The sequence below is a fragment of the Callorhinchus milii genome, unplaced genomic scaffold (assembly GCF_018977255.1).
Source record: "Callorhinchus milii isolate IMCB2004 unplaced genomic scaffold, IMCB_Cmil_1.0 Scaffold14, whole genome shotgun sequence".
Taxonomy (NCBI): Eukaryota; Metazoa; Chordata; class Chondrichthyes; order Chimaeriformes; family Callorhinchidae; genus Callorhinchus; species Callorhinchus milii.
Window position 1 is genome coordinate 17,809,720 of NW_024704755.1, and position 22,414 is coordinate 17,832,133.

At 44.1% G+C, this 22,414-nt stretch overlaps 1 protein-coding gene across 2 annotated transcripts; it reads left to right on the top strand.

Annotated features, from left to right (window-relative positions):
• Positions 1 to 5,477: 5,477 nt before the first annotated feature.
• LOC103190639 (signal-regulatory protein beta-1-like) lies at positions 5,478 to 22,177 on the top strand. 2 transcript variants are annotated; one of them, XM_042340524.1, is made up of 7 exons: positions 5,478 to 5,795; positions 6,988 to 7,061; positions 7,229 to 7,543; positions 11,003 to 11,320; positions 16,538 to 16,627; positions 18,796 to 18,912; positions 20,681 to 22,177. In XM_042340524.1, coding segments are annotated over exons 1-6 (819 nt in total). In that variant the 5' UTR covers positions 5,478 to 5,793; the 3' UTR covers positions 18,816 to 18,912; positions 20,681 to 22,177. The 2 variants fall into 2 exon arrangements, with proteins under 2 accessions (XP_042196458.1, XP_042196457.1); XM_042340523.1 differs by lacking the exons at positions 18,796 to 18,912; positions 20,681 to 22,177 and adding an exon at positions 17,584 to 18,130.
• Positions 22,178 to 22,414: the final 237 nt, after the last annotated feature.

Sequence of the window (22,414 nt, forward strand, 5' to 3'; positions counted from 1 at the left end):
GGAAGTGCAGAAGAGGTTTGAAAAAGGAAATAAGAGGCGGCAAAAGATTATATGAAAAAAGGTTAGCGGGTAACATTGAAGGGAATTCTAAAATATTTTACAAACACATCAAGAAAAAAAGGTTAGTCAAAGGTAGGGTGGGGCTGATTAAGGACCAAGGGGGCAATCTTATTGTGGAGGCAGAGGCCATGGCTGATGTGCTGACTGAGGACTTTGCATCTGTCTTCACAAAAGAAGTGGATGCACCAAATGCCGCAGTATCGGAGGAGAGGGCAGAGGAAATGGATAGGATAAGTATAAACAGAGAGGAAGTACTGAAAAGGTTGACTGGGCTGAAGGTGATAAGTCGCCCGGTCCGGACGGGATGCAGCCAAGGTTACCATGGGAGGGACGGGTACAAATAGCGGAGGCTTTGGCCACAATTTTTCAATCTTCGTTGGACACAGGAGTGGTGCCCGAGGACTGGAGAGTGGCCAATGTGACTCCCTATACAAAAAGGGGCAGAAGGACAAACCTGGGAACTCCAGGCCAGTCAGCCAAACATCAGGAGTGGGGAAACTCCTGGAGACTATAATCCGGGACAGAATAAATCTTCACTTAGAAGAATATGGGTTAATTAGGGACAGCCGCACCGATTTGTTAAAGGCAGATCTTGTCTAACAAATGTCTAACGAATTTTTCGATGAGGTAACGGAGAGGGTGGATAAAGGTAGTCCAGTTGATGTAGTTTATATGGACTTTCAAAAGGCATTTGACAAAGTGCCACATGAAAGACTTGTAAGAAAGATAGAAGCCCATGGTATAAAAGGGACAGTGGCAGCGGATCCAGAACGGGCCGGGAGACAAGTAGGGTGGGACCGATTAAGGACCAAGAGGGAAATCTTACTATGGAGGCAGAGGCCATGGCTGATGTGCTGAATAAGGACTTTGCATCTGTCTTCACAAAAGAAGTGGATGCACCAAATGCCGCAGTATCGGAGGAGAGGGCAGAGGAAATGGATAGAGTTGTGGTGAACGGCTGCTTTACTGACTGGAGGGAAGTGTACAGTGGTGTCCCCCAGGGATCGGTATTTGGACCACTGCTCTTCTTAATATACACAAATGATCTGGACTTGGGTATAGCAAGTACCATTTCCAAGTTTGCGGACGACACAAAGTTAGGGAGGGGGTAAACAGTGAGAAGGAGAGGAGCCGACTGCAGGAGGACACAGACAGAATGATAAAATGGGCGACACATGGCAAATGAGTTTCAATGTGGAGAAAAGCGAAGTAATGCATTTTGGTAGAAAGAATGAGAGGCGGCAATATAGGCGGTAATACAACCTTAAGGAGAGTGAAGGAACAGAGAGACCTGGGGGATCAGGTAAATGAATCCTTGCAGGTGGTAGGACAGGGAGATAACGCTGTCAAAAGGGCATATGGAATACTAGGTTTTATAAATAGTGGCATAGAGTACAAGAGTCAGGAGGTGATGATTAACCGATATAAAACACTGGTTAGGCCTCAGTTAGAATACTGCGCCCAGTTCTGGGCACCGCACTATAGGAAGGATGTTAAGGCATTGGAAAGGGTACAGAGGAGATTTACGAGGATGGTACCAGGAATGAGGGGCCGTGATGATGAGGAAAGGCTGGAGAGGTTAGGATTATTCTCATTGGAGCAGAGAAGGTGACGAGGACCTAATAGAGCTCTTCAAAATCATGAGGGGATTTGATAGGTTAGAAAGGGAAAAACTGTTCCCACTGGTGGGTGCGTCGGTGACTCGAGGTCACAGATTCCAAATAGTCTCTAAAAGAAGCCGAGGGGAGGGGAGAAGAAATTTTTTCACGCAGCGAGTTGTTGGAATCTGGAACGCATTGTCTGAAAGGGCGGTCGAGGCCGATTCGATAACTACTTTTAAAAACGCGGTGGACGGGTATTTGAGGAGGACGGGTTTGCAGGTTATGGGGAAAGGGCCGGGGAGTGGGATTGACATTACATTGCTCTATTCAAAGAGCCGCACAGACTCGATGGGCCGAATGGCCTCTTTTTGTGCTGTACGATTCTATGATTCTATGTCTGCAGATGACATCACTGAGAGTGAGCATGTAGATGAGGAAACCAAGGTGGCCAAAGATGGCGCCTTGGGCTACCCTACAGGTGATTGGGCGGGGGCGGGAGGAAACACCATTTGCCAAGATGTATTGTTGGTGGTTTGTTAAATAGGACTCGAACCATGCAAGTGCGGTCCCACTAAGGTGAATCAGGGAGTAGAGGCAGTGGAGGAGGATGGCGTGACATGGTGGAGAAGGTCCAAGAGAACAAGGAAGCAGATGGAGCCCTGGTCGCAGAGAGAGTGGAAGTAATTTGTTATTTGATGAGCGCTGTCTCTGTGCTGTGAGCAGGGCGACTGGAAGGGTTCAAGTAGGCAGTGGAGGGCAAGGTGTGAAAGAAGTTGATTTGCAACCATGCATTTCAAAACTTTGGCCAGGAAGGGCAGGTGAGATAGGTCTGAAGTTTGTGAAGTTGGAGGCATCAAGGGTAGGTTCTTTTAGGAGAGGACTGATGACAGCAGTTTTGATGGGGAGTGGGACAGAGCCTGAGGAGAGGGACTGGTTGTTTGTTTCAACAGTGGGCAGAGGAGGGGGAGTTAAGTCAACAGAAGATGGGTGGGGAGGAAATCGAGGCAGCACGGGGGTAAAGGAACATAGGGTGGGGGCCGTGCTAGTAGCCGCGTTGGAGGAGAGGTTGATGAAGGATGCATGGAGGGTAGCCAAGGGAGGAGACAGCCAGGCGGATGTTGTATCACCTCTGAGGCAGAAGGTTGTGGATTCAAGAACACATTCTGTTGACCAAAAATAAGTTTCAAAACCTTATCCAAACATATACACTGTAGCATTGCAGAATTGGTTTATTACTTGTACATCAATGCAGTTTGTTAATTAATAATACAGTAGTAAAACTCGCAGGAGTCTGATCCGGATAAATCATATAATGGCCTAACTTATACATCCACGAAGTCGCATTGAATTTCCTATTAAATCCACTTTAATTTATCTGTGCTAGTCATATTAACAATCATATTAACAAGTTGTGTATATATATATATATATATATATATATGGAGTCCTGTAGCTCAGTGGTTAGAGCACTCACTTTGCAAGTGAGAGACCTAGGTTTGATTTCTAGCAGGGCGAAACCTTGGGCAAGTTTCCTAACTCCACACACCTGATAATAAACCCTCAAAAAAACATAATAATTTGGTCATTTCAATCCACGACTGTTTGTGGGACACTGCTGTGCGCAATTGGCTGCCGCAGTTTGCCGACAAATATACAGTCAATTCACTTTACTTTGTAAACCATGCCATCGGCCAACCCCCTTCCCCTCCGCTCCCTTACCCCCCCATTTCAGCTCGGGTCTGAAATCTTGTTGTTGCTGTTGTTTACAGTCTATTCTGTGAAGCGCTTGGAGATGTCTAGAAGATGTGAAAAGCGCTATATCAAATACAAGGATTATTATTATTATTAATCGCACAACTCGTAACGCCTCTGCCACACTTGTTAATCCAGAATTTACCGGCTGCCAGGTCAAAACTTTGTTTCTCACATCTACCGCCCATGGAACACCACACATACGCGCCCCCTCCCCACTGCGTCCCGCGTCCCGGCTCTGGGCGCAGAATATCAATGTACAGCAGACGAGGTTTTCAGCAGTCATGGCCTCAAGCAATGCCATCGTATATCGTTTTATGATTAAAAATCCCAACAAAGCAATCAAGGACTATTACATAATAATATAATAATAATCGTGACATTTGATACTGTCTTATGTAAACTATATGATATATTTATTAAAAAAATTTCACCGAAGGAAAACTCTTACCTCAGGGTAGTTAATGGTAGGTTTGTAATTCTCCACTGAGACACACAAATACACACAGAGGAAATGATAATAATAATAATAATAATCCTTGCATTTGATATAGCGCTTTTCGCCTCGGGAGGACGTCCCAAAGCGCTTTACAGAACACACTGTAAATTTAAAGTGGGTTGACTGTATATGTGTGGGCGAACGCGGCGGCCGATTGCGCACAGCAATGTCCCACAAACAGTCGCAGATTGAAAATGACCAATTTATTATTGTTTTTGGTTTTGGAGGGATTATTATGGGCGCCACATGTACACCAAGGCGAGCACCGAGCACAGGCGTGTAACATTGTTTAGTCACAACTCGATAAGAGATTTCTGTTTAAACTTCTTGTTTGAGTAAACTTTGGAACTCGCTGTCATCTTATGCTTCAAATGAAAATATTAGTATATATTTTTGCTCCATAGTATCAAAAACATTTGCTTTGAATCCTTGTATTTAACTTGGTATTTAAATTGGTTTTGCTTTGCATATTGTCCCCGTAGGTGACGCTGTGGAAACTCACCCTGTTATTTAGACTGCGATTTGTATTTATATTCAGATCAGTTTACTTGCACATTGGTCTTTTGGAAACTGTCATGAGCTCTCTGTTTGCCTAATGCAGCTGCCAATCACTATGTTGTCCCCTTTAACTGGTATCAGATCAGATATTCTTCACCTGAAGTTGTGAAGATGTTCAGGCAAAATGAGAAACCCAGCAATTTCGTACCATTCAATATATTTAAAGACAATCGCAACTGCACGTTGACACCGCACTGCACATTGCCAATGCACAGAAAGTGACCACAGATGCGTAATCTTTGAATCTCACTAAATCTCTGAACCCGCGACTGTGGGGTTTGCAAACCAACCACCGGCGCAGCACTGTGGGGAATGGGTTCAATTTACAAACTAGATTTTCGAAAAATACTGCGGGGAAGTCATTTGCCCCAAATCTCACACATTTACACGATAGCAGAACAATTTAATTCCCATTTGGCACCAGGAAATCTGGTTATACTTTCCCAGCAGCGGCCTGAAGATTATTTATGTCCGAATCAGTAGGAACCTCGGGAGCACAGGGGGAGCTGCGGGTGGCAATGAGCACAGCTCAGTCACACTCAATATGTGAGGCGCAGTGCGAGGAGCCCCGACCCTGAGAGGGTACCTGGTGGGCAAACAGCGCGGGGGGTGGGGGCACTGACAGGGAATACAGCAGTGCAGGGAATCGTTCAGTAACACGATGTGTATGTGCCCCGAGTGCCGCTGTGGCAATTTAACCCAAACACTCCCAATAGATCGAGAGGAAAATAGTCTCAAAGAAATAAACGAGAGGGGTTTGTGGGAGAGGGTTGAGAATGAGACTTCAGAAGCTTTTGGTTTCCTGAGTCCAGTTACCAACTCAGCACTCAAACACAGTCCCAGTTTCTGAGCTAACACACAACACGGGACATATGTGACATTTATAATGTCAGAGTTTACTATCAACATCATCCTCACATGAACTCCACAACTAACAGAGCAGTATAGCGAGTGGGTCCATCCACACAGCAGCACACCAGGCGCTCCTCAGCCACACAGTTGGGAAGTGTGAGCTCCTATTGCCCATCGCTGCTGAGTTGGCTGTTTCTGGTCGGGATTTGGGGGGAGAAGAAAATGAGCCTCAGTTCCCGCTCTGGTCAGGTTTGAAATGTTTGAAATGTGCTTTCCACTTGGGAGAAAGTCTCCGAGGCGTCAGAGTGTGTTTGCTGTTTGTGGAGTGAGGGCGCGCTGTGGGCGAGGTGAAGGCAGATCAATGTGGCAGCACATGGCTCCTGGTCACACACCAGCCATTGGCCTTGGGCCGGCGGCCAAGGCTTGGGAACCCTCCCGTCAATGGGGAACACGTTGTCTTCGCTCTAATTCATGTGAGTCTTTCCAACAATGTCAATGTGCAGCACACGAGGCGCCGTTACACACTGTCACAGCACAGCTTGAGATACCCATAGCCCACTCCACACTGTAGCTGTGTTTGTGGCTGTAGCGGACGGTACCAGCGCTCAGTGTGGTGTGAGCTCTTACAGTAAGTGCTCCCATCAGTTCAGAAGAGTTAGATTAGCGACTGACCACAGACATTGTGGTTGGATTTTCGAAGATTGAATAGGCACAACGAAAGTGCAAATTGACACCAACAGTTAGTCCAAAGATTCGGCAGGATTTCTCCCTATTTCAGGAAGCCTCATCTCTGCCTCTGTCTCTGAGCTGTCCATTCCCCAATTTTTATCCTGGGCACATCCAACAGGCCTGATCTGTCCCCACTGCAGCTCCCTGTCCTGTCCAGCCGGGCAGGTCCTTCCCACATCTCACTTCTCCGTATCTGCTGAAAGATAACCTCAGCAAATCATATCTTCTCACACGGACATGTAATAAGACCACCATCGGTTATGGAATCATAGAATTATACAGCACAGAAGGATGCCATCCTCTTCTGATCATCCTCTCTGTGTAAAGGTCTATCCCATGTGCTGTTATACACAACTCTGCAGCTAGTATCCTCTCCCACACTGAGCTCCGTGACCCCATCATTCCCCATTCTCGCCCGGCTCCACTGGCTCCCCGTTCCCCAGAGGGTAGCGTTTAAGATTCTCATCCTCACCTCTAAAGCCTTCCACGGTCTTTCTCCTTCCAACCTCTGTGACCTACTAAACATTACTGACCTGTCTGCTCCCTCCGCTCGGTGGTCTCTGACCGGACCACCCCATCATCAGTGGTCAGGCCTTGAGACATTCTGCCCCTGCACTTTAACCCACCCACCCTCTCCCTCCCTCCCTTACCTCCTTCAAAGTCCGTCTCAAGAGCTTCCTCTTCGACAGCACCTTCAGTCATCTTTCCACCCCCTTGCCCTCCACCGCACTTGACTTCAACCCCCAGCTTGGACTGTCCAACGCTGTGGGACATCCTCGCAATGTGAAAGGCGCTGTATAACCGCAATGTGTTGTTGCGCTCTCATATGAAAGTAAGTTGTTGTTGTTGAAACTCAAGTGTCGGCACGTGATGCTGAACGTCATTGTCCGTTTCCAATTGCTCTGGTGCTAACTCCAATCCCTAATCTGCCCCCAGGTCCCTGACACAGCTCCCCATGGCTGCCACATGTGTCCCTCACTGCCTGTTGCTGCTGGGGGCTATTCACACAGGTAATCTGCTCATTCCTCACTCACACCATTGCTGCTCATTTCTCCCCAGCCCTGTAGTCGGTGTTGAATGTCGCTCTCTGTTTCCCGCACGTGTTTGGTTGAGCTTATAGCAGTTGTTTGGTCTTTGGTCGCTTGTGTTGCACACACATGGTTTTCTGTTTTGGCAGCGGCTGGCGGGACCTCACTGACTGTGGGTCAAAACCCTCGGGTCGCCACAGTGAGCAGAGGCGGAGAAGTTACCATTTACTGCTTTTGGCCACTCTATAAAGATCAGAAACCAGCAAAGGTGGACTGGTGGCGAGAAGGAGAAAATCGTTCCCTGGAGGACGGCAGAGATGGAAGGATCCAGATTTATTTCCTAAACAGAGCAAGTTGTGCATTGCAGCTGTTCTCAGCCAGACTGCAGGACGCGGGAGTGTACCGCTGCCGAGTGAGACACAGAAGCGGAGCGCAGGGCCCTGGCACACGGCTGCTGGTGTTCGGTGAGTAGCCGCAGTGACAGTCGAGGCGGCGGGTTAGGTTTTTTTCGGGTTTTAATAAAGTTATAATAAAATATATTTTGTATTTTGCAACTTTCACCCAAACAATGTTCTTATATTTGGTTACAATTGTCCGTTATACATTTTGCTACATACAAACAATTATTATTGCGAAGTAAAATGGGACCAAATTCCCGTTTAAACACTATGGAAATGTTACAGAAATAAGTATGTTTCAATGGACACCAATCACACAGCTCATGCAATCCTCTAACATGAACTTTAAATGACTGAGAGCCTATCGCTGTGTGACCAGAGAGCCAGCTTCGGGTGGTGAGCCAGCTTTGTATGAGTCTCATCGTAAAAGAAAGAACTAATATAGTTTATATTGCTGGTTAATGTGAATAACTGTTCTGTCTGTCTTACACATCTTCTTTGTAAGGGGTTGGTTCCAAAATAATGAGAGCCCTGTTGTCGATTCATATTTAGATATGCTTAACATGTAAATACTTTATTGACTGTGACATATCATGAAGCAATAACCATAAGCTTTTCTGAAGGCTTGTTCTCACCCTCAATTGTTTTATCAATTCAGTACGTGACCAACGTGGTTCACATTCAAACAGTAAGAGATGAAGACAACGAGCATAGTTGTGGGTTTAGATAATTACTGGCCGGCAATACTCCAAATAAAATTGCTCTTTCGTGGCTGTTTGTGGAACATTGCTGGGGCGATTAGTTGCCACTTTCACCTACAAAACACAGTCACTGCACTTTAAAGTGAATCGTGTGAAGCACTTTGAGGCGTTCTCCCAATGCCAAAGATGCTTTATCAGATACAAGGATTACTATTTATTATAAATTATTTAGTTATAGATTCTCTATTATTGGAATGCAGTAAATAGAGGATATACTGTAGAATGCAGTGTTGCTCATACATTGACCAAACGAATGACCTATTTGGGGGGATTGTTGGCCAGGACACCAGAGAGAGAAACTCTCGTCTCATTTTGATGGGATCTTTAACATCCACCCGAAAGTCCGATAGGACCTTGGTTTAATGTCTCATCTGAAGGACAGTCCTCCGACCGTGTAGCACTCCCCCAGCGCTTCATTTGAGTGTCAGTTTAGACGATGTGAGTTCAAGACGTGGGGCTTGAACCCACAACCTTCAGAGGCGAGAGCGCTACCACTGGGCTAGGCTGACATGACGGACTTGGGTCCTGGACGGATGCCTTGGAATCCTCACATTCCTCCAAAGTAAATCGAAGGAGTCGATTAGTATTAATGAATGTCTGAGAAAATAAAAATGTAATTTAGCCAGAAGTTAATGTTCATTGGTGTCGAGCTTTCATTAAAATTTCCAGTATTTGGTTGTTTTAATCTTAGAGGGAAGGGAAGTGTGTCAGCCTGTATCAGCAAACTGGTAGCACTGCTGTATAATATTAATCCTTGCACTTGTTGTAGCACGTTTCATGACGGGAAGAAATCCCAAAGTGCTTCTCAGGGTATAATGATAACAATATTGCATTTGATATAGCTCCTGATCACGTCGTTGAGACGTCTCAACGCACTTCATTGTAAAGTGGGGTAACTTTGTGTTTTTTAGGCAAACGTGGCAGTCAGTTTGCACACAGCAATGTCTCACAAACAGTACGAAGTGGGGGGCAATTTTTATGAAGTGATTGTTGTCCAGGACACCGGGAGAGATAAAGCACCCTCTCCTTTTCGAGTTGTGCCGCGGGATCGATCAGAGCATTAATGAGCGTCTGTAACAAACAGTCAGTGTCCAGGTTCCGCTCTGATCTTTCCTTTGGCGGTGATGAAGGAACACATGTCAATGTTGCACGTGGCTTGTTCTCCCCCAATGTACTACTGTTCCCCGGGTTTGAATGTTGCATCTTGTAAATTCTGCACAAAGTGATGTTGAGAATTGCTGATGAATATCTAACATTTTGAACATTTTTAATCGTATAAAATTGGACGGTAAATTGGCGACAGTTTAAAACAATGAAATCCAAGGTTCTTTATGTGGGCCATTCAATAAAAAACAAATAGGTAATTCTAAAATAATGTAAATCATTTATTAGGCCACAGGTATGTGTCCAGTTAGGAACTATGTCAGGGTATAGAGAAGTATAGGACAGACCAGGGAAGTAATGTTCAACTGGAACAGGAAGCTGAGAGAAGCTGTTCAGAACTCTTAAGGTGTTTGAGAAGTTAAATAGGGAGAAACTATTTCCACTGGTTATTTCTATTAATTCTTCCAAATGAACGCTGCCTCCCCCCACCCCTGCCCTCGGAAATCCATCCTGGAGTCCTCTGTTCTCCCTCGGTGCACTGCATTTTGCCCAGCCGGGTGTCTGACACATGCAGAAACCCATAACTAAGCTTAAAAGTGTCCAAACCAAACGGAGAATTCCGTGCATCCCACCTACATATGGAGATTTACACGTATTGGTGTCGAAAGCTCTCTCTCTCTTTGTGGGATGTAACCTGTTTACCAACTTGCAGTAGTATTTTGTCAGGTGTGGGCTGATTAAAGCCAATGTCGGAATCTTGATTGTGAGTTGCGATGCTGCTGGAGTCTAACCAGCTAAACCCACACAGCTCGCCATTGATATCACTGTCTGACAAGCTTTCCTGCTGCTTATCCAGCTAGAACCACCCTACCTACCCGTTAGGGCTTTGGCTGCAGCATTAACGGGCTGAGTGGGATAACTTCCTGCCCCCAGTGACTATTTGGCCCTTCCAAGCCGTGCCAATGAGCCAGGCCGGGCTGTGCTGTCATCACCAATGCCCTGGAATACTGCAGACCCGCCTGGCTCAGGAACAGGACTACAGCCCTCCACGGAGGTTTGGCTTGAATTTGACATTTCGCTGCCAAACATGTCACCTTGGAGCCAGTTCAGCCCCAGGAAGACCCCGCTTACCCCTGCTTCAGAACAGCCTATATCAATAGATATATTGTTGGATTTGTAAAATACAGTGTTTACTTTCCAGGGTGAACAGAGTATTTCCCTTTATCCGTTATTTAGGGCGGCAACAAATATACCAAGTACAAGAGGGTGAAGTTGCACAATAATAGTTGCAGATATTTACAGGGATTTACTGAGTGGATCTGAGCCCTGGGATGGGGAGGGGGGAGAACATGGGGCCTGATACTGATAAGCAATGCTGATATTTCAAGATGAAACATATAACATAATTTTAGGAGTTTTTCATTTAAAACGCACACATTGTGCAAACGTTTAAAGTATATTCAGGATTGAGGGTAACAATATCACCTGGTTTGCAGCAGTAACTAGTTCGATGTGATTATTAAATCACAGGAGGCTGGGTTTACTCTGCTTTTACAGAGTCAATCTTATCTAACTTTCAGGACTCGCATTATAAACTTGGGTTATATTTATATATTGCCACCTGTGTAAATGCAACATGTGTTTCTGTTTCTATCCCAAGTGCCCCCGACCCCCCTGGAGATGGTGGTCTCACGGTCCGGGAGCGGAGCTGCGGCTTCTCTGACCCTCGTGTGTAAAACGGCGGCCTTTTACCCGGAGGATGTGAATATCACTTGGTGTAAAAATGGATCAGAAATTGTAAGTGGAACAAATACAAACAGGAACCTCGCGGGGCTGTATGAAGCTTCCAGTTTATTGATCGAGACAGAGGCGGTGCAGAGCGGAGCTGTTTATACCTGTCACGTATCTCACCTGTCCCTCCCCACTGCCGCCAACATCAGCTACACTGTCCCTGGCACTGAGACAGGCAACTCCACAGGTAAGCTTACTGACTGTCACTGACAACACAGCTGACGGTGTAGATTGGAATGATATATTGAAACAAATCTGGCCCGATAGTTTCTGTAACTTAACATTTCATTTATACCAAACCCAAGCGCAGAGCATGACGCTAAATTGGTGACACAGTAAATCACATCATTGCTCTTTGGCGGACACTGTGGAATATCTAGTTATGGTTCTCGCAAATTGAATGCAAAATATATAGTCAATGTATAAGCAAACACCAAGTCACTCACCACCTGATCCTATTTAATCAGGAAAAGGGAAAATATTGGGAAAGTTGTTCTTATTTATTATAAGGTTACCAGCTCCTCAGACAAATATGTAAGTCAGGATGACGTCTCACCGAGATGTGAAGAGCGCTGTATAAGTGTAGGCTGTTGGAGAGCTCAGGGCCAGTTTATAACTGGACCAAACGCAAAATACTGCAGATGCTAGAAATCTGAAATCTGAAAACAAAAGCAGAAGTCACCGGGAACACTCAGCACTCACCAGATCTGCTGAGTCTTCCCGGCGACTTCTATTTGTATATAACTAGACCATGCGGGACTATGTGTGCCTGGGGAAGATGCGGGTCACAAGGGGACAAGGTTTATAGAATGTATTAGAGATAATTTTCTAGATCAATATGCTGAGGAGCCGACCAGGGAACAAGCCATATTAGACCTTGTTTTGTGTAATGAAACAGGGCTGATCAGCAAACTGGAACTTAAGGCTCCTCCAGGGCAAAGCAATCATAATTTGATCGAATTTAGCGTTAAGTTAGAGAGGGAAGTAGTTAAGTCTGAAGCAAAAGTCTTCAATTTAAATCGAGCCAACTTTATTGGTATGAGAGAGGATTTAGCCAGAATAAACTGGGAGACTAAACTTAAAGATTTGACGGTAGACCAGCAATGGCAGACATTCAAGGAGGTAGTGCAAAATTCCCAATGAGCACATATTCCTTTGAGGAATAAAAATGCCACGGGAAAGGTGGTGCAGCCGTGGCTAACTGGAGCAGTTAGGGACAGTATCTAATCAAAAGAAAAAGCCTATAAAACAGCGAAAATGAGTAGTAAACCCGAGGATTGGGAGAACTTTAGGGAACAACAGAGGAGGACCAAAAAATTGATCAAGAGGGAGAAAATAGATTACGAGGGCAAACTGGCAAAGAACATAAATACAGACTCCAACAAGAGTTTTTACAAATATATAAAGAGGAAAAGGCGAGCGAGGGTGAATGTGGGTCCATTACAGGCAGAGACCTGGAGGAATTATTATGGGGGACAAAGACATGGCAGAGTCATTAAACAAGTATTTTTCTCCAGTCTTCACTGTAGAAGACACTGGAAACATACCAAAACTAGAGGACCAAGAAGACAATGTTAGCGAGCAACTTAGGGAGATTAACGTTAGTAAAGAGATGGTTCTAGGTAAATTGTCGGCTCTTAAAACCGATAAATCCCCTGGACCGGATGGCCTGCATCCGAAAGCTTTAAAGGAGGTGGCTACTGAGATAGTGGATGGCATGTCTATAATCTTTCAAAAGTCTGTGGATACTGGAAAAGTTCCCATTGATTGGAAGATTGCAAACGTAACTCCACTATTTAAGAAGGATGGGAGAGAAAATAGGGAAAACTATAATAATAATCCTTGCATTTGATATAGCGCTTTTCACGTCGGGAGGACGTCCCAAAGCGCTTCACAGAATAGACTGTAAAGTGAATTGACTGTATATTTGTGGGCGAACGCGGCAGCCAATTGCGCACAGCAATGTCCCACAAACAGTCGTAGCTTGAAAATGACCAATTTATTATTGTTTTTTTTTTGTTTTGGAGGGATTATTATTAGGCTCTGTGTGGAGTTAGGAAACTTGCCCAAGGTTTCGCCCTCTGCCTGGAAATGAACACAGGTCTCTCACTTGCAAAGCGAGTGCTCTAACCACTGAGCTACAGGACTATAGACCAGTTAGTTTGACGTCAGTTGAAGGGAAAATTCTTGAGTCCTTAATAAAAGATGTAGTTATGGGATACCTGGAAGACCATAAAAAGATTAGGCAGAGTTAACATGGCTTTACAAAACGGAAGTCATGCTTGACTAACCTTTTAGAATTTTTTGAGGATGTATCCAGGAGGTTGGAAAAGGGGGAACCAGTAGATGTGGTATATTTGGATTTTAGGAAGGCATTTGACAAGGTGCCACACAAGAGGCTGTTACTCAAGATCAAGGCCCATGGGATTAATGGGAAAATATTAACATGGATAGAAGAGTGGCTATCGGGTAGAAAGCAGAGAGTAGTGATAAACGGATCATTCTCGAATTGGCAGGAGATGTGACTAGTGGAGTGCCACAAGGATCAGTGCTTGGGCCTCAGCTATTTACCATTTACATCAATGATCTGGACGAGGACATTGAATGTAATGTGTCTAAATTCGCGGATGATACTAAACTCGGTAGCAGAGTGAGCTCTCAGGATGATGCAAAAAGATTGCAACAGGATATAGATAGGCGCGGGGAGTGGGCAAGTAGGTGGCAGATGGAATTCAATGTTAGCAAGTGTGAAATTATTCACCTCGGCAGCAAGAATAAAAGAACAGATTATTTTCTGGAAGGGGAGAAGTTAGATAGTGTTGGTATTCAAAGGGATTTGGGTGTCCTTGTACACCAGTCCCAAAAAGTTAGTTTGCAGTGCAGCAGAACTAAGAAGGCGAACGGCATGTTAGCGTTCATTGCCAAAGGTTTAGAATATAAGAGTAGGGAAGTCTTGCTGCAACTGTATAGGGCTTTGGTGAGACCGCACCGAGAGTATTGTGTGCAGTTTTGGTTTCCTTATTTAAAAAAGGACATACTTGCCCTCGAGGGGGTGCAGCGTAGATTCACTCGGTTAGTGCCTGGGATGAGGGGACTGACCTATGAGGATAGGCTGAATAAACTGGGGCTGTATTCTCTATAGAGTACAGAAGAATTAGGGGGATCTTATTGAAACTTATAAGATTCTTAAAGGGCTGATAAAGTAGACACAGAGGGACTGTTTCCCCGGTGGGAGAATCTATAACCAGGAGTCAGTCTTAAAATGAAGGGTCAGCCTTTTAGAACAGAGTTGAGGAAACATTTCTTCACTCAGAGGGTAGTGAACTTATGGAATTCACTCCCCAGAAGGCTGTAGATTCTCAGTCCTTGAACATTTTCAAGGCTGAGACTGATAGATTCTTGAAAAATAGAGTGATTAGGGGATATGGGGAGAGGGCAGGTAATCAGAGTTAGGTCAGAAGATCAGCCATGATCTTATTGAATGGCGGAGCACAGGCACGAAGGGCCGAATGGCCGACTCCTGCTCCTAATTTTTATGTTCTTATGTTCTTATGTAGAAGGCCTTGCAGTGGGGGAGGAGATCAGCCAGAGCCTCGCTCCTCACTCATGTCCAAAGACACTGGTTCCTCTTCCAAGATGTGGTGCCCTCTGAGCCGCTCCCCCTGCAGGAGGGGCGCTATGTACAAAAGCAATTTAAGTGTTTAGATTTGGAGCTGAAATGGACTTCGATCTTAAGTTGTTATTCTCCCTGTAAATAGTTACTGGACTTTAGAGCATTTGCCCGTGAAAGTGTCCACACTGCAGGTGCTGTGACAAATGCCCGAGTTATTATTATAATAATAATAATAATAATCCTCGCATTTGATATAGCGCTTTTCACGTCGGGAGGACGTCCCAAAGCGCTTCACAGAACACACTGTAAAGGGAATTGACTGTATATTTGTGGGCGAACGCAGCAGCCAATTGCGCACAGCAATGTCCCACAAACAGTCGTAGATTGAAAATGACCAATTTATTATTGTTTTTGGTTTTGGAGGGATTATTATTAGGCTCTGTGTGGAGTAAGGAAACTTGCCCAAGGTTTCGCCCTCTGCCTGGGATTGAACTCAGGTCTCTCACTTGCAAAGCGAGTGCTCTAACCACTGAGCTACAGGACTCCACAAAGTGTATAAGTGTTGATGTGTGTTGGGCGGGTTTCCCGCTGCTCAGCTCAGGCCGAGCTCCAAACCAGAATGTAGATGATGATTCTCTTTTTATTTTATTTGGGACGTCCTCCAGACGTGAAAGGCGCTCTATAAATGGAATCTTGTTGTTGTTGTATTTCCAAGTGAAAAATATTTATCGTGTCATGTTGTTTGTATTTTTTTTCTTAACCAAGTTCTAAATGTTGTTACAGGGGCTAAGGTCAACATGTCTTATTTGAATATTCTAAGGGAAGAAACCCTGTCTGTGTTTAACCCCAGGAGACCCGGGTTGTCTCCCCCCAGGAGACCCGGGTTGTCTCCCCCCAGGAGACCCGGGTTGTCTCCCCCCAGGAGACCCGGGTTGTCTCCCCCAGGAGACCCGGGTTGTCTCCCCCCAGGAGACCCGGGTTGTCTCCCCCCAGGAGACCCGGGTTGTCTCCCCCCAGGAGACCCGGGTTGTCTCCCCCCAGGAGACCCGGGTTGTCTCCCCCCAGGAGACCCGGGTTGTCTCCCCCAGGAGACCCGGGTTGTCTCCCCCCAGGAGACCCGGGTTGTCTCCCCCCAGGAGACCCGGGTTGTCTCCCCCCAGGAGACCCGGGTTGTCTCCCCCCAGGAGACCCGGGTTGTCTCTCCCCAGGAGACCCGGGTTGTCTCCCCCCAGGAGACCCGGGTTGTCTCCCCCCAGGAGACCCGGGTTGTCTCCCCCCAGGAGACCCGGGTTGTCTCTCCCCCCCATCCCCCACATCAGTGACGTCCTTTATCAATGAAGCTCAGCGTAGCCTCAGCTTTCGGGGTCACCACCGTGAGACAGTCTACATCTTTGATAAATTGAATGGTTTTTGGTCTCTAAAAAATTATGACAGTTTCTAAATTCGTTCATTTTCCTAATCATAAAATCATGATAACAAAATCGGTATTGAAAGTTGATGTGCGGCTCAGAGCCCATTCCCATGTGCCGAGGGACCGGGAAGGGCTGAAGGGCTGAGGTCCGCCCACAGATTACCTCATTGAGCGAACCGCGAGCGCTTATTCAACGTTATATACGGTTAAATATAAAGGGTTATTGCCGTCACTCTGTGGATTGGTTGCGATTGGAGGGAGAAAGAAATTGTTGAACTGACCTTTACAGTATTTGAGAGCTCCGCTGCAGCTCCGAGGGATCCGCTGTGAGTTTGTGCTGTAATGTCGCGGTGCTGTTGTTGTTGTTGTTGAACCCGCAGTTGACTCCGACCTCAGATACGCTCTGATCTCAGGCGGTGCCGCTGTTTTGCTAATTGTACTGACGGTCATTTTTCTCATCTGTCGCAAAGGTAAGAAGCGAAATCATTTTTACAATTTAATGTTTATGATGCAATAAATGATAAATCTCCAATGATACCGAGTCACAGCGACACCCGGACCCGAGTGGCTGTGAGGACTGGGTCTGGATCCCACCTGTTGTGTTCCCAGGGACTCGGGGCAACAACACTGCGAAGTGAATAAGTTTCTCGGGGACTCCCACAGAGAAAGAATAACGTGTTACATCCTTCAGTTTTTATTAATATCCTGTCTGTCTAATGCTGATTTAACCTCTTACAGAATCAAACGTATATGACAAATTGAAGTGTACATTTGAACGACAGTGTACAGAGTTGATTGAAGCCCATTATTAAATTAAATCATAAATTAATATTTATATTATTAGCGACATGGTTGACATTTATATCCAATTACTATCCACTTCCCAAACAAGCTTGCTCCATATAGTGCATCCACCTCTAAAGTGAATAACTTTGAATCGTTTAGCTAACAGGTGCTTGACGAGTTCCCATTCAAAGTTATTTTGAAACCATTGTAATGATAATAATTATAATAATATTAATTATCCTTGCATTTGATATAGCGCTTTTCACGTCTTGTAGGTGACGATTCTACCTGACATGCCACACACCTAACCTCCTCTCCTCTTTTCCTAATTCCCTCTTTTTGTCCAACATTTGAAGAAGATGACACTTATTCTGGAATTGTGTGCACACTAGAAAAATAATTACATTTCCTGGAGCATTTATAATCTTACATAACTGCATCACATCTCCCGGTCTCTGATCAGGAGAGAAAAGCCATAGAATAACCGGTCTCACCTTGAACCATAGCCACACCAGCCGCCCTCTGCTGCAGTGCCTCACACACCACTTTCCAGATATATTTTTTACTTTGTTCTTAAGAAAACTATTATTTCACATTTCACGATAACTTGGAACATTCTTTAAATAATTGTTTCTACCAGGCGCAGAGAAAAAGGAAACAAAAACAATTCAATCCGAGGTTAGTGTAATTTATACATTCAAAATGCCAACAGTAGATAGTTAACTCGGAGTGTCCTGACACTGACATAATAACTCTCACATTTCCTATAGTGCTTAAATACGTCGCCTCAAGCTTCACACATTTTTCTGTAAAATTTTTCTGTCATCAGCGGTGCCCTGCCGATCTGCCCAGCTCAGTAACCTGACTGGAGACCGTCACAGAGAGAACTTAACTCTGACCTTCTTTTGCCAATCCCACCACATTGGAGCCATTTTGTCGAGAGCAGCTTCATTTCTCAGTAACCCATTGTTTGTCATCTATTTCAATAACAACAACTTGCATTTATACAATGCCCTTCTCGCAGGATAGCGTCTCAGAGCACTTCAGTTGTAAACAGTGTCTCATGTTAGATTCACAAGATGTACTTTAATAGTGAACACTGAATGTGAAATATGTTTGTTTTAAATGGTATTGAATCATATAGGACAATAATATTAGTGTAATAATAATCCTTGCATTTGATATAGCACCTTATCACGTTGCTGAGACATCTCAAAGCACGTCACAAGATTTGGTCATACTCCCATCCCCCTCCCCTTCCCCTCTAACTCTTTTGAATCCATACTTCAGTTTGGGTGCAGCCCTTTAACTGTCCAGCACTTTGGGACGTTCTTCCGATGTGAAAGGCGCAGTATAAATGTAATTTGTTATTCTTGTTGGTACACTATAAAGTTGATTGACTGTATTTTCTGGGCAAAATGCGGCAGTCAGTTGTGCACAGCAATGTCCCACAAACATGCAATGACTGACCAATTTTATTTGGGAGATTGTTGGCCAGGATATTGGACATCTTTTCAAATAGTGCCATGGGATCTTTAATATCTACCTAAACAGACAGTTTAATGTCTGGGTTTAATGTCTCATCTGAAGGATGATACCTCCAATAATGCAACATGCCCCATCACTGCACTGGAGTGACAGACTACTGTGATTCCAAGTCCCAATGTGGAGTTTGAACCCTCAACTTTATGACTCAGATGCCAGAGTGCCAACACTGTAGAGGCTATTTTGTTTGGAGAAATTAATAACCTAACAATATCAACAGAACTTTATATGCTTGGACACTATGTTTCTCATTTTATAAAACTGTTTTCAATTTGTTTCGTTTTTGTGCAAATCCATGGCCCTTCAGATCATACAAGGAGCAGCTAACGGGAGCCTCTCTTATGAAACTCTAAATTTCACTGGATCCCACAAAAATAGAAAAGTGAGACGTGAGAAGGAAAGTACAATATACAGCAAGGTACAGGTAAGGTAAAACAGAGTTCTCTGAAACTTAACTCGTGCCATTGCAATAAATGGCTATTTGTTATTCAGGTAACGTTTTTCATTTGTATGTAATTAACTCTACTTTATAATATTTAATAACTGAACATATAACAATCCTTGCATTTGATACAGCGCCTTATCACATCTTCGAGACGTCTCAAAGCTCTTCACAGGATATACTGTAAAGTGAATTGACTGAATATTTTGTGGCCGAATCATGGCATCCAATTGCACACAGCAGCGTCCCACAAACAGTTGTGGATTGAGTGACCAAATTATTATTATTATTTTTTGGAGGGATTATCACCCCCGGAAAAGTGATCCACCAATGGACTAACAACCAGGTTCCTACTTACTGCTAGTTAATCATAGGCTTGTGAAGTAAGCAAATGCATTTAAAGTTTTGCCCTGTCCGGGAATTAAACGCGGGTCCTCTCGTTTGTGAGGTGAGCACTCTATAGGCTCCATATTACTAACTAAGCTCTCCAGAGTTCAGGATTTCAGGCATATTGCCTGGTCTTTGTTGCGATAGCTGACTCTGCAGGCAGTTAGGGAGTGGCAAAGGAGACTATTGCTGTCCTGATCCCAACTACTTATAATTTGGTTTAAGTGGACATTGAGTGAAATCAGCTTCAGGAGCTTTTATTAACAACAGACGTGAAGTACAGGTGATTATTCAGTTATTTAGAGCATTGGCCTCAGTTGAAGTGTTTTCACTTTGGACACCAAATTTTGGGAATAATATATTAATTAGCCTTGGTGGATGTTTCAGTGTCTGTTTATTAGACTGGTTTTAAAGATTTAGCTTTGGTGGGAAGTCATGGATTATGCTCCTTAGAACAAAGGAGGTTAATTTTTGTTGCTGCTGTTGTTGCCCAGGGTGTTAAGATGGCCCAATCATGAGTATAAATTTCCTGTATAAAGTGTATAACTTTGGAAATGTTGTATTACGGTATGAGTGAAGTGAAAGTGCGGAAAGAGTTAAAACAAGGGAATGTCACAAGGTCACAGAGACGGGCCGAGTCAGCAGGGATGAGCAGTCAGATGGCACCAGTAGGAATAAACACATCAATGATCGAAACAGTAAAAGAGGAAGAACACACTAAACTAATCAGTCCTAAAAGCTATTTGTGGACATCTCAAGGTCCGCAGAGATCACGGGATAAAGGAGAGCTAGGCACCGGAGATTAAGGAAGACGACTGAGGGAACAAGCAGTTCCGGATAATAAAGAATGGAATGTTTGAGAACCACGGTCAAGATAAGAATAAAGACTTGACTCTGAGTCAGAAGGTTTTGTGTTTAAATCTTGCATCGGGACTTCGATTTACACAGGTTAAACTGATGCTCCAATGCAGTGCTGGGGTGTGTTGCATTATTAGAGATACTGACCTTCAGATGAGCTGTTAAATCGAGGTCCTGTCTGCCTGTTTGGGTGAATGTTAAAGATGAGAAGAGAGTTTCTCTCTCTCGGTGTCCTGGCCAACAATCCCCCCAAATATTTGTAGGACGCTGCTATGCGCAAGTGGACTGTTGTGTTCGCCTACAAATTCAGTCACTCCATTTCACGAATATGCTGTGAAGCGCTTTGAGACGGCCTCCCTATATAATTAACTGCTAAACCAAATGCAATGAGTGTTTCTTATTGGTATGGATCACCTGGAGAAACTCCCTTTTTTTAATAGTGCCATTTGATATTTAACATCCGGTGGACAAGCATTTTAACCATTCCCTCTTCTCCCCTTCGCAGACCCAGGGAGCAGCGGCTGAGATCACACTGACTTACACGGCTCTGAATTTGACCAACTCCCAGAAAACTGCCAAATTTAAAGATGAAAAATGTACACAGTACGCTGAGGTAAAGACGAGGAACCAAAGAGATAAAGAAGAGAACATTGGAACAGAATCTAGACATGTATCCGGGAAAGATCATCACGGCTGTGTGTGAACTGTACACCAATCTTTGCTATAATCACTCCAAAGAGCTGTTCATTGTTAAATCACACTCTGTGATTATGGACTTGTGGAGATATCATTTCACATCAAAGTTAAAATAGAGAATACATTTTGATTCTGTCATCAATCTGCGCTGATAACAATCAATATCTTTTTAGCAACACCAAATGACAAAAGGCATTTAAAGTTACTGTTAGAATTTCCCTTTTTTACCAAGTAATTAGAGCTTCTGTGCAATAACCTGTCGTGTCGCTGTATAACCAATCGCTATTAAGGAAGTGAGGGCATGAGGCGAAATCCGCTGATTTTTATAAACACAATATTTTTTNCAAATGTCAAGGCTGTTACTTACCAAATATCTTCTAGCCCTGTGAGGCTAAGAAGGAAGTAGATTGTGTGATTATCCTTTTTTTGAATCCAGCATATAATAATAAACCGTGCATTTGTAGTCTCAGATTCTCGATGGTGGATGAATGAGATCATATGGGCTGAAGGGTCTTCTTCATTCTTGTGATCTTATGTACACATTAATTGCCCTCCTCTGTCATTTTTGAAATGTCTATAATTAGAGGCTGTACGATACAGAAAGATGTACAGGGATTATGATATCTCACACCCGAAGGGTAAAGCATGAGGAAAGGTTCTTCTATTGTTCGCGATCGAGTTGCTGAAAGCTGCTAACCCAGGTCGGGCTCAGGGTTTGACCCCACCCCGGCTTCCTGGTGTCTCAGTGTATATTATACGGTCAGAATCATTCCGAATCGCTTCTTGCCCCGGTGATATCAACAAGAAAAACTTTCATTTCTATGGCGCCCTTCATGCGGGGCAACATCTCGGAGCGTTTAGCAATAGTGTGGGTTGAGCTGGGGGAAAGGGGAGCTGACAACAGGCACGGTGGAGAAGGGAAGTCTTATAATTCATTTTAATTCCAAGAAACACTGATGCAAAGATTATATTTAAATCCAGTTCCGTCAAATTCTGGATACGATTAGAATCCCCAATTTCCTTTAAAAATTTTAACAGGGTAATAAGACTCGGAAGCAGACTATTCTGCCTAATCTGTCAGTCAATTTCAACAATTCCAAACGTATGGATAAACATGGGTAAATGATTACATTATTACATTTTGTTGCATTTTTCTCTACACAATCTAAAAACATTTACCAAATATTAACAATGCCTCATCCCATGAAACAGATAAACAGATATCATGTACAAATGTAAACCTGTTATGATAAAATATTGACAGCTAATTGACATGTACAGTTAAACAGTAAAGTAAAGCCACCAAGCAGTACTTTATGAATTTACTTTGTTACCCCTTACTATTGTACATTCTGTCCTACATCCAACAATATTTTATTTAAATCAATACAAACAAAAATATCCACGATGTTCAATTTTGGAAGGTTGACGAACCTCAATACAAAATACATGTGCTGTCCTTGTGTTCTTGGCAAATCAGTTCTCTGAGGCTCTGGACACTGAATATCTGAACAACAACAACAAATTGTTTGTGTAGCGCCTT